General features: G+C 37.6%; 1 protein-coding gene across 1 annotated transcript in view; it reads left to right on the top strand.

Annotated features, from left to right (window-relative positions):
• The window catches only part of luzp2 (leucine zipper protein 2), a 141,633-nt gene extending 130,099 nt beyond the window's left edge, over positions 1-11,534 (top strand). Inside the window, exons 10-12 of the mRNA XM_063880918.1 lie at positions 3,320-3,424; positions 6,103-6,177; positions 10,613-11,534. Coding sequence (XP_063736988.1) covers positions 3,320-3,424; positions 6,103-6,177; positions 10,613-10,720 — 288 coding nt within the window. The 3' untranslated portion in view covers positions 10,721-11,534. The remainder of the gene's footprint in view (positions 1-3,319; positions 3,425-6,102; positions 6,178-10,612) is intronic.
• Positions 11,535-12,211: the final 677 nt, after the last annotated feature.

The following is a 12,211-nucleotide window of genomic DNA, read 5'->3' as shown; positions in this document are numbered from 1 at the left end:
AGCTGAAATCTGCTTTGTGTTTTTGAAATCCAAAGTGGATAAGTGCAGGGATGTTTGTTCAAGCACTTACTGACACCACTTTGAGCTTCACGCTCGTAGTTATCGTTTACATAATGGGGCTTAAGCTCTGGTAGAAGGCACAGATAAGACTCTCCCAGGCCTTGCCCCTCACACATAACACACACACACACACACACACACACACACACACACACACACACACACACACACACACACACACACACACACACACACACACACACACACACACACACACACACACACACACACAAAGCTCTTCTCGCTGGTGAAAGATTCATTAGTGTGAGGATGCAGAGATCAGCAAGATTGGAGTAGAAGTTGCTTCATATTTAAGAGTCTCTGGGAGAGGGCCAAGCCTTGTGGTCCGATAGCATGCAATTTTCATCAAAGTAATTGGAGATGATGTCTTAGATGCTCACATTACTAAGCCGGAGAAGATATCAGGAATTTGTTTGCCCTCAGCACTTAGCATTTACTTTTATGATTGTTTTCTTGTCTTTATAAATCAACGGGATATTCATCTCTGCCACGAAAGGAAGAGATAGTAGGGGGCTGACGGAGAAGATAGTTATCGGCTGAATTTGAATGGTAGAATTACATTTGCATCATGCAATGTGAAAATGCTTACTAAGAAGTAGTCTACAATTAAACAGAACATTCCATGATTATTAATGTTCACAGTTTAATCTCATATTTAAGTTTTTACTGTAGAAACACTTAGCTTTTTGGAGACACAACAGGATGTTAAATGCCCTCCCTCTCTGATTGTACTGTACAATGTTTCCCAGAGCCAACATATGCTGTCAAAAGTCAGGAAATAATGCTTGAAGTGTTCACTCAAAAATGGACACTTTCACAAGTCAAGCCACATGTTATTTCAGTTGACAAAGTAAGAATGGGATATGACAGTGACAGGTTAAGAGTGCCTGCAACCATTGCTTCATCTCACAAGAGACCAATTTTGACCCAGTTAGGTAAGGTACTATCTAGAGGCTTAGAGCAGAACACTGGCTCAAGGACACAGAGAGTATTTTTCATTTTTGCTTTAGAAATGTAGTTAATATTCTACTGTTTGTTGCTAACTAACTAAATTGCTGTATAATAAGGCACAACAAATACCTATCTAATCCAAGCGTGATTTCTTATATTTATTGTGTGATGTACTGTTGAATTATTCAAAAATGACTGTGTCTGGGAAAAGGCTAAATAAATAAAATACACGATGTACGTTTTCTACAGTTCTTCTAAATGTTGACATATTACAGAATACATGACAGGGTTGCCCTTTCTTGTGCTGAATGTTGGTCTCAACGCCTGCGTAGGTCACTGGCCTATGGATCAGCAGTATATCTAGCATGGATAGATTGAACCAAATACAAGTGTCTGACTTTTGGATTGGCTTGTTTCTGGAGTAGTAAGAAGTGTACTACTCTCTGTGGGGGAGAACTTGGGTCAACACTAAATAATGTCAATATTCCTCATGCAGGAAGGTCAAACTGAAGGCCCTTGCTGTACATGGGCCTCGTACTAGAAATAAATGTCCTCCAATTCAAGATATTGACATCACTCTTCTCCATACTTCACTGTCAGGGAGCCTGAAGGCTAAGATTATCCACTAACTTTTTTGGCACTTGCTATCTGTTGGTACTAAGTGTTGAAATCTCTCTAACATACATTCATTTTAGCACTACCACACTCAATGGTGCCTGTTGACATTGCAACCAAGATCTCAAAGAAAGACTTGACTACTGTACATGATAACAACACAACACTTTGAGTCTCTCTGCTGCTCTCAACACTAAAGAGGTAAATACTGTATGTTTGTTAAAATATTTTCCATTAAATATAAGTCATACACATAAATGACGGCATGATCCTGCTGAGGTTTAAAAGTGTTATGCAAAACAGGCTAAAAGTGTAATCTCAATTCATGCAAAAAATTCACTTCGACAATCACAAACCACAAAATTGGCTCTGTAAAGAAGCTTGCCAAAGGATCACTCATCATTATTTAAATGATGGATTTTGGTGTGCAATTAAAAAATAACGTTCACACAAACCTGCCATGTAACTCTTCTGAAATCAGTTTTTATTTAGTGTTTCTTTCATTACTGATTCAAAGCACATCAACCTTACAAAAGTCATCATTTCCAGCTGCAGAACAATAGATTACTCCATATTCTCCAAAGAGAAGCTTTTCATCTTTGGCTGTCCATCTTATTTTCCTTCTACTATCTTGAAATTGCTTTGGCTGTTTTTGCACCGGGGTCACTACACTGAAACATCACTGTCCATCATAGGAAGCTCTCACAGCTGTAATGCTCAAATCTACCTCCCAGGATTATGCTTACTTTTCACTCGCAGTAGAGGCATCAATTGCATGCTGGTTTGAAGGTCAAACATGGGGGAGCTGGCATTTACATGTAATTTCATAACAAAACTAAGAGGGCACTCGGAGAGCCGTGAACTGCGCCAAAGCCAAATACCTTATCTGGTTTTTAAAACGAAAGTGAAAAATAATGTTTTTTTATACCCTGTAGTTTGGATCTGCTCCGAAGAATAATATGCCCTTCAACGAAGCTCATGAACATTTCGGACAGTTGTGTTTACATTACATAATGCTGCTGACAGAGAAGCAAACAAAAAGAAAAAACTAGAACATCCTGACTAGCGGAAGTAATGAGACTCATCAACTATAAAAAAAAACGAATTGATTTATGTTGATTAGTTGAATGCCCAAATAGAGTGGTGCATTTATGACGTATTTTTGAAATAAAAAAAAGCAATGGGATTTTCCAATTGCATATGGTTATATTGCACAAAATAGTCTTTGTAGCCAAGACACGTGGATGATACTTAACAGGTTTTGTGAAGCAGATAATCTCCTCATATTAACACCACTTTGTCAAAAGCTAACGCTATGCTATAAACAAACTGTGAATCAAAGCTACAGGCGGTCTCCTGTCAGCGTGATGACTTTTAGTAATTTATTTAGTCACTTGTCAGTCTCCGGTATTGGATATGTAATGGTTGAAATAACCAGACTAAATTCACCTCCTTAATATTTCAGTAATTCTGTTTTAGTTTGTTAGCACTCTGTTTATTTTGCCCTTCTTCTGCTTGTTGTGAAATAGTCACACCAACCATGATTTATTCACTGCTCATACATAAGCTGAAAAAGTTAATTGAACAAGTTTTGAATTAAGCAGTTGTGAACCCTTGAGTCAGAAATTCTCAAATTAACCCTAAATTGAAATGTTGTCTTTTTTGCCAACAGGACATCTCCAAAGTTCGGAGAATTGTCACAGCCAGTAAATCACCCTTGAACATGGAAGTAATGAGGAGAGAGAGTGGCGGGGTTAAAGACTGCCAGATGGAAAAGGTGAGTCTTTAGAGTAATTCAACTATAATGCCCTATGTTATCTGGGGGCCTGTGTCCATGGACTTCATCTGTTCACTGAATCCATGCTCAAGTACCTCATCTGAAATCAGACAAGCCCCTTCCAATCTGAGGCTCTTCAGTATGTCTATTCATTGTAATACTTGATGCAAAAAATTCAAAAAGTTTAGCATATTATACATTCTTCAGTCAATGTCGTCAATTGCAACTTTTACACTTGAGTTAAATCACTTCGAAATGCACATTACCAAATGATAATAATGCAATATACAATGGCAATATTGACCATAAACAGATTATGCTAACAATGGAAGAAACATTGTTGAGTGTATCCACATTATAGAAACTAAGTGGTTAATTGATTTATCGTCGAAGATTTTTGGCAAATGTCTGCTAGTAACTCACCTTGTATCAAGGTTGAGTGTTTCTTGCAGCGTCTAGTTCCAACACGGTGCCTCTGTTCCGTCTTTTTTGATACTAAAAATAATTTGATGGTAATTAGTTGTGACCTGCCCTGGTAACAGTGATTCAAAACACTTCTTAGGTTATGCAACCTTATGAGACCATATTTTTTCTTTGTGAAAGCTAAAATACAGAGAAATAAAAAGATCCTTTTTTTTTACAGCACATGGAGCCTTGCGTTTGCCTCAGGAAATGATTATACTTTTCACATCTGAAATGATTAATGGGATGTCAATCAACAGAAAATTGGCAAAATTAATGATCTGAAACTTGATTAAATCAATTAGCACCATGATCGAGTTTCTGCTTCTCAAATTTGAGGATTTTTTTTTTTTCCCCAATGATTTATTTGTCTACAAAATGCCACAATGGATTATTCCACATCATTGTTTGTTTGAGCCTTAAATCTCACTCGGGTGATTTCAGCAATTCATTAACTGCACTCAGAGAGAACTGTAGTTTCACTGAGATACTTTCACTTTCAACACAACTTCAAATAACTTTTCACTTACAGCTAAACTTGCCCAGTTCAAACATACACTGAGGATCTTCATTGAGTGCATTGTTGTTACAGTACTCTGAAAGCTGCTGTTGAGGAAGGAAAGACAGAAAGAGAAACTGACCTAGAAACTGATTATTTTGGAGGTACCTTGTTTGGTACCTAATGGTCACAGACTTGCCTCTCTAGGATTCCATTTTGAGGACATATCTGAATGTGTATCTTTGATGGGAAAGCCAACAGGGTCTTTAATGATTTTTAAAACTATCAAAACTATTACAGATAGAAGTTGATAGACCACTGAAGACAGGGGAGCACAGACCGATGCCACCCAGAGAGGATATTACCCTCTGTGGAAACCGCGTCAAAGAGATTGTTCTTTAATGACATTGTGCCAAAAACAATGTTCAGCAGTGTCCCATATTAGCTTATATAATTTAGACTGGGTGGGAAAATATCCCACAGCAAGAGGGAGAAACATTTTGATACAGATAAGAGGAGACATATTTGAAACACACACTCAGATATGGTGTCCGCTCGTGAGCAACGCCACATCTCCCGCTGTCCTCCTCCCCCTGTAGGATGGGAGAAAATGACAACAGACAGTTTGTGTGAGCGTGTACCGTAAGGCCTGCGCTTCAGTTTGAAAATGAAATGTGATACGTCTGCGCTGTCAAATGATTTGCTTGTCATCCTGTGGAAAGAAGTCCCACCTTACTGTTTGAAATATATATTTCAAATAAAATGCATGCAGGAGACTGTGTTCATCTTCACCAGTCACTCATCTTTAATGTGGTTTGATGCATCCAAATGTTCTTTTATACAGCAGGTCCTTCAGCAAGTAATTCATAATTGACCTGATTATTATATAAAGAAGTAGGCAATGTACTTTGTAATGACCATATTTGGTGTTCAGTCTGTACAAAGCTTTGTTTTACCCATAATAATTGGCAGCAATGTTACATGAAAGCAAAGCTATTACCTTACTGGCAAATTGGTAAGGGTATTGAAGCGGGGGAATGATTGACGTTGCTTTTAGCGACGTGTGCAACTTTGTAACAGATCAACAATAACACATCCTGTAGGGATGCAGCTTATCATTATTTTTTCTATTGATCATCTCATGATTGATTGTTTTGACATCAGAAATTGCAATAAATGGCTGTTGGAGGTTTTGTGAGCCAGAGGTGACATCTTGAAATTGCTTGTGTTTTTATTTTTTTTATTTTTCTACCAACAGCCTTAAAATCCATTTTCCAGGATATTGTGAAAAAAAAGGAAAGAGGAGAGCAGCAGATCTTTATGAAACAACCAACAAATATAGGGCACTCGTTTTCAGATTTACAATGATTCATTTCACTTACTAATTACTTCATACAATTTGGTTGTTGATTGAATAACTGTCGATTGACTAATTAGTAAATGATTACCAGTTTGACGACTAGTAAACTGTAGCAGACTACAACATGTTTGTCCAGTACACATGTAAACAGGCTAAATAAATCACCATCAATAGAGTGAGTAACATATTGGGATTATTGAATGGTTTTGAGAGGAAGTCAATAAGACTCCTGGTTGCTTTCTATTGAAAATTAAAAGGGGAACTTTAATGTCCCATATTAAGGTCTGTTGATATTGTGTTTTCACTGAATAAAAACTCTCTACACTGAACTGAGGAATTTTCTTTCTACTCCTATAGACCGGGGGCAACTGCCTTCAAAATCAGACGAAGGAATCAGCTCCAGATAGTAAAAAGCTACCAGAGCCACAGCAGGTGAGTGCCGCTCAGATTAGATGATAATACTGTAGATGCAGACATTTCAAAGTGTATTTGTTGCTGTTGTGAATTCTTGCTCTTTTTTGGCTCCACATTAAAGATGTATCAGTTTATCATGGGAAATGCCATACAAGCTAAATCTAATGTTACCTATAGATTTTTTTCAATTGTCAAGAAAACCCTTGAAAATACCCAAATCAACAATGTACTGCCTGCCTACCCTGTCCGACACTAATTTTCAATAAAATGTGATTCTTAACAAAAGCTGCAGAAAATAATATTTTAAAGGGACCAGTTATTTCTTAAAACAGTTTGGAATTGCAGTTTTTTGCCAACTCTACTCCGAATGTAAATATTTTAAGACTTGGATTCATTAAGGCGTCATTTATGGCTATGGTGTGTGTGTGTGTGTGTGTGTGTGTGTGTGTGTGTGTGTGTGTGTGTGTGTGTGTGTGTGTGTGTGTGTGTGTGTGTGTGTGTGTGTGTGTGTGTGTGTGTGTGTGTGTGTGTGTGTGTGTGTGTGTGTGTGTGTGTGTGTGTGTGTGTGTGTGTGTGTGTGTGTGTTTTTAATCTTTTGGACAACAATCAAGGTGGAACAACCACATAAATACTTGTGGGTTATGTCATTAATGGTTTTGTTTCTTGATTCTTGACAACAAGAGAGCTTTTTATAGTTATATATAAATAATCACATTCTTCTACAATCTGATAATTAAAATGTTGAAAACATGGAGCATGACAATCATGTTATTAAGGACTTTATGGAAAATGAAATAGATGTGACCATCCCAGTGGGACTACACACAGAGACTGACAATTAACTGTAATGTAAAACTCAGCATGTAAGTGAAACAAAGCACAGTAGGCTATTCAGTGTGTCAGAGACACACACAACGCCTACGAAAAGTTCTTAATAAAAGGCAACCAATGTAATAAAACCGTATATTCAGTGTGCCATTGTCGCCTATAATATGTGATATTCAATGCCCTGCCAAAGCCTATGCATAACTGCCTTCATCATCAAATTATTGAATTGAGTCACACCTGTTTGGCGGTGCCAGATGGTGCAACAAAACAATGCATCTCATTTCAATGCAGTGCAATACTGTGTAACTGAGCAACCGCCTTGCATTCAGATTGGCAGCGATCCATTTTTAGACGCTCACACTATTTGCTCAAGAATACAAGAATATTCCAAAAGAGATTTGACAAATGTAAATATTTTTTTAATGTAACTAAACAATTACTGATACAAGATAATGGTATTATGTTTAGACTTAAGACAATATACTATAATTTTCAACGTTAATGAGTCAAAAGCAGTGTATTCCCTGCATCAACACAGGATGCTAGATAGAACAAAAACATAATAGTAATTGACAATTCATAAACAATTCACATTTTAACTGAAATTGTGTTTTAGTATTAAACACAAAAGATGATTTCTGTGATATTCCAATGTTTTAATTAATTTAAACTTTGTATTTTTTAATATTTTAGGAGCAGTTGTAAAGTTGAAAAACAATAGAGATTACGTGAAACGTCTCGGGTGGGCAAATCCCGTTTCAGACATCTATGCAAATGTTTCTTGTCAAATCTTTTTTATCTCAATAAATGGGAAATTTTCCCATTGTGTTTCAGCAGTGAACCAACAATCGTCTCTCTTTCTCTGCTGTCAGTTGGTATCCCGCATGCACAGCGCTCATCATTTATGGTGTAGTAAACAATCTGATTAGTAATAATTTGCATTCAGGTCTCTGTGGATCAATCTGCATTTAAGTGCCTTCTATTCCTGTCACTACTCCACCTTCATTATGTGTTCGATTCCTCCTTATGATCCTATGCTTTAGGAAGAAAAGGATATTCTTGTAGCCTTGCACCTGTTGTGTTTTTGTACAACACACAAAAGGGTTTAAATAACAATAATGCAACAATGGCACTTTTTAGCAGCAACATATTGTACAATAATCTCTCATCCATTCACTGGGGCTCCCCTGGCAGACTGATCAGACAGAGGCTCATCGATGTGGCCTGATCATGGACAGGCTGACAGACCAACAGCACAAACCCATACAGGAGCTCTAGCCAGATTAGCTCAAGTGTCAACAACACAGAGGAAAATAACATAGGTCAGACCTGGTAAATATGCAGTGTGGGCCATAAAGCCGCATTATGTAATCCAACCTGTAGAAGATATTCAAATGTTAGGTGCATCTGCTCGACTCTGTGATTAAGATTCATTGAGAGTACTGTGTTTTCTTAAGTCAAAAATATAACTGCATAAAACTTCAGCAAAAACCCTGGCATACTTAACAACAGAGCATATCCCTGAAGCACAGCGGAGTCAGCATTGTTTGTTTCTCCCTATTCTAAATCAGTATTATTTTGTAGGTGCAAGTGGAAGCTGAAAAATAATAAAATCACAAATGGTTCAAGAATACCAATAAAAAATGTGTTGAATTGGTTTTGGCTTCTAAAATTTACCAAGGATTAATAACACACCATCTGTGACACAGACACTTAAATAATCAGTAATTGCAATTTCACTGACACCCAAAATAAAACAGGGCAAAGAAGAGGGTAGCTTCCTTTTTTAACAATGTTTATATATTCATATGGTCTAAACATCATTAGATGGTTTGCTCTTAATGATCTATTTAGATAAAAGTAAAAAATAATTTAAAAGCTTGACGTTCGACATTCTGTGGTACTGCTTCTACTTACAAAGTTAGTGCGAGTATCTTCAAAACTCCACTCTTAAATAAAAACTTTTGGATGTCATTAAGGGACTTTCTGCGGGTGATAAAGATACACACATAAAAAGGAAAACCCCAATTCACATCAAAGGGGGCGGCAACTGAGTTTGGAAAGAAGCCACTGGAGTGAGGAATCGTTTGCCTGCAGATAAAAATAAGAGTCATTGAGCACTCAGTCACCAAATGACGGTACATACTTAAAAATCTACTACTTGATAATGTATAATAATATACCTGCTATTTTGTAGTATGGTCAAATTCAGAGTTTACTTTAAAGCTGTCCTGAAAGGATTCTAATTTTAAATGCTACGAGCCAGGTGTTGGAGCTATAACCCACTGCAATGCAGACTGATGTGTAACTCAGTAATTTGCAGCCAGTAAGCCTGAAGGCATTCTCCAAAGTGACATTGGTAAACACTAAACAGATGCTTTGCTTGGGGAATTGATTTCTAAAGCCTGTGTGCAGTGCTTAAAAGAGTCATTGCTGAAACTTAATTATTCAGAATACCAAATAAAATTGCACTCTGTTAAAAAACATTGCATCCCAATAATGTTTTCCTTAAAATGTTAGTGGGAACGTGTGTTAACATGAACACACTTCCTCCAAACAAATACTTAACTGCTCTGTGTCACAATGTGCCACTAGTCTTTAAACATGTACATTTTGCCTTCAAAACCTTGGACCTGCTGGTGTCCATCCCACCAGGTAGTTAATGCATTTCTTCCAATTGCAACTCATTTTCTTAACAGCTGGAATATAAAACTGCAGGATTCTGTAGGTGTTTCCTCCGTCACTAACAATACAACATACACAATTAGCATTTTAAACTGAGTAGGATGAAGGGTTGACAAGAACATATTAGGTATTGAGACTTACGTACTGTAGGTATCTGTCAAAAATAAGTATGTGGCCATGTTCTCCTCGTAAGGCCACAGCATGTTACACTGTAACACAAAATACAATTTGTGAATATCGGACAGCGGCAGCTTTTTTTGGGTTAAAACTGTGGGTTAAGCCAGAGGCAACCTTGCATGTCTTCTAATGGCCATAACAGGAACCGGTTGCAAATAAATTCACATCCTATAAAAGCACATGAGAAAAAGCTCCTAATTCTCACTTGAGGTTTCACCATTTTCTGATGTGTTTATATTTCAAATGGTTCGTTTCTTTTGAGCGTGATCATCATTTTGTTAATAATCGTGCTATTTATGATAAAGCAGATTATGCCTTAGGGTGTGGCTACCAGTGTAACCCTTCACAGTGTGTTTGCATAAGAGTATTGAATCATTGTAATTGCCTAAAAATGCATGTTCGGCTGAAGAGGAGCAAACTGTCAATTTTTTAATGTTGCTTCATTCTGAATGTTGAGGATGGGAAGGTTTTTGACAACACAAGCATTCAGTCTCTCAAAAGCTAGCATTTAGCTGAAGCAAATGAAGTAGGAGCTCCTAAAATGGGACAGCAGTTGTGTGTTTGGAAGCAGGACTGAAGGAGGAAGCAGTCTGTTTAATATGCCCAGCAGTAACCATGAATATTATCTTTAAATAACCTCCTTTGCATCCCACAGATACAGTATATTAAGAGGCATTTCCTGCTCAGATTACAGACCACCGCGAATGCTGTGGAATATTATTGTGCAGTCTCATTAAGAATCTTTATCTTTTGAACCTAACAGCAGAGGAGCCAAGCGCAGACTGTAAAATCCACCACAAAGCCCTCAGACGCCAGCGACGATGCAGATGGAGGCAGCAGCATAAAGACAAAGCCACATGAATACGACTGAGCGGACGGCATATCATCCAAAATGCAGAGCTCCTGCATTGCCTGAAGGATCTTTCTAAGAGCACACACTTGCGCACTCACACAAAACATGTGTGCGCCCACACGCACACACACACACACACACACACACACACACACACACACACACACACACACACACACACACACACACACACACACACACACACACACACACACACAGCATTGTTTGCAATGGCTAAGACACTGGATTTCAAACTGTCATCTGCAAACCTCCATAGTAAAATGGCATGCATTCTAGAAATTCTTTTTTTAAAAGGTAGCAATGGCACTGGTAACTTGTTTCATGATTGTTTATTTGTTGTTTCCTTTTCTGAGTTTTATTCTGAGTGAGGACACTGCTTTCTAAATGTGTGATCTTTATAGAAAAATCCCTTTGCACTGGTGAGGTCTGACACTGTATCCTGTGATAAGTATATCAATTGACAATTAAAAAATACTTCTACTACTACTATTACTATTATTACTACTACTACTACCCAACTTAGACTATTGTTTGTCACTCATTGTAGCAAAGTTAATTTACTCCTCCACATTTTGAAATATAGAGGCTCCAGTTGGCTGGCCAACTGTTCAACGTTTAATATTTCAGCGCTCTTTCTGCCTTTAACACTCCAGAGGCTAAGAGCCAAAGACTCACAATGGGTCGTCTCCCTGAGAATGTGCCATGCACTGAGTAGTAACTCCTAGCTACATGTATCTGTGTTATCTGACCTTTCTGTGTCCTTTCAATAAACTGTAATTTTCAGTAAATGTGTGAAGAATAAATGGTTATTCGTGGGAAAGAAATGAGTGAGTATGTTTGTGATTAACGGAGGGAAAGCTTGCACGGTACAAAGAGCAATTAGGATTTACGCCTTGTTTATATTAATTACACGTCAAACACTACTAGAGAAGAGGCGGCACTGACATGCCTGAGGTCAGAGTAAATGAGTAGTTTCAAAAAAAGAAAATACTCATACTAAATTATTCATTACATAATTTTAAAAATGTACTTTAAATAATTATCTGATACGAATGAGGAAGGTCACACTATGACCTTTATTGTCTTAGCTGTCCAAAACGTAAACCAGGCCTCCTTTAACTAATTACTTCTACTCACCTGCATGACTTCAAATCTTCAAACACAAGCTGTAGAATATCATTTTGGGAGCTCCTAATGGGATCATGATGATAAATATGACGCTGAGGGTGTGTTCAGAACTAACACAAAGCAGCTTTTAGAGGTGGCCTGTTGCTTATGAAGTCAATGCAAATTGGATGCAAATTTTGCCTGTGAGGCAGGTAAGTTAAAATGGTTTCAAGCGATCAAATCCTTTGGGCTTATGGTGAGTCTGAATTCACTTTGTGAATGCTGGCAGGAAGATAAAGAAAACCAACTCAAAGAAACAGAAGAAGTGACGTTCACAGGGGGATATGAGATCAGTCACTCACACAGCAGTCACACAATAAA

Source organism: Eleginops maclovinus, chromosome 4 (assembly GCF_036324505.1).
Source record: "Eleginops maclovinus isolate JMC-PN-2008 ecotype Puerto Natales chromosome 4, JC_Emac_rtc_rv5, whole genome shotgun sequence".
In the NCBI taxonomy this organism is placed as follows: domain Eukaryota; kingdom Metazoa; phylum Chordata; class Actinopteri; order Perciformes; family Eleginopidae; genus Eleginops; species Eleginops maclovinus.
Note: the sequence above shows the minus strand (reverse complement) of the source record. Positions and strands in the feature narration are given on the sequence as shown.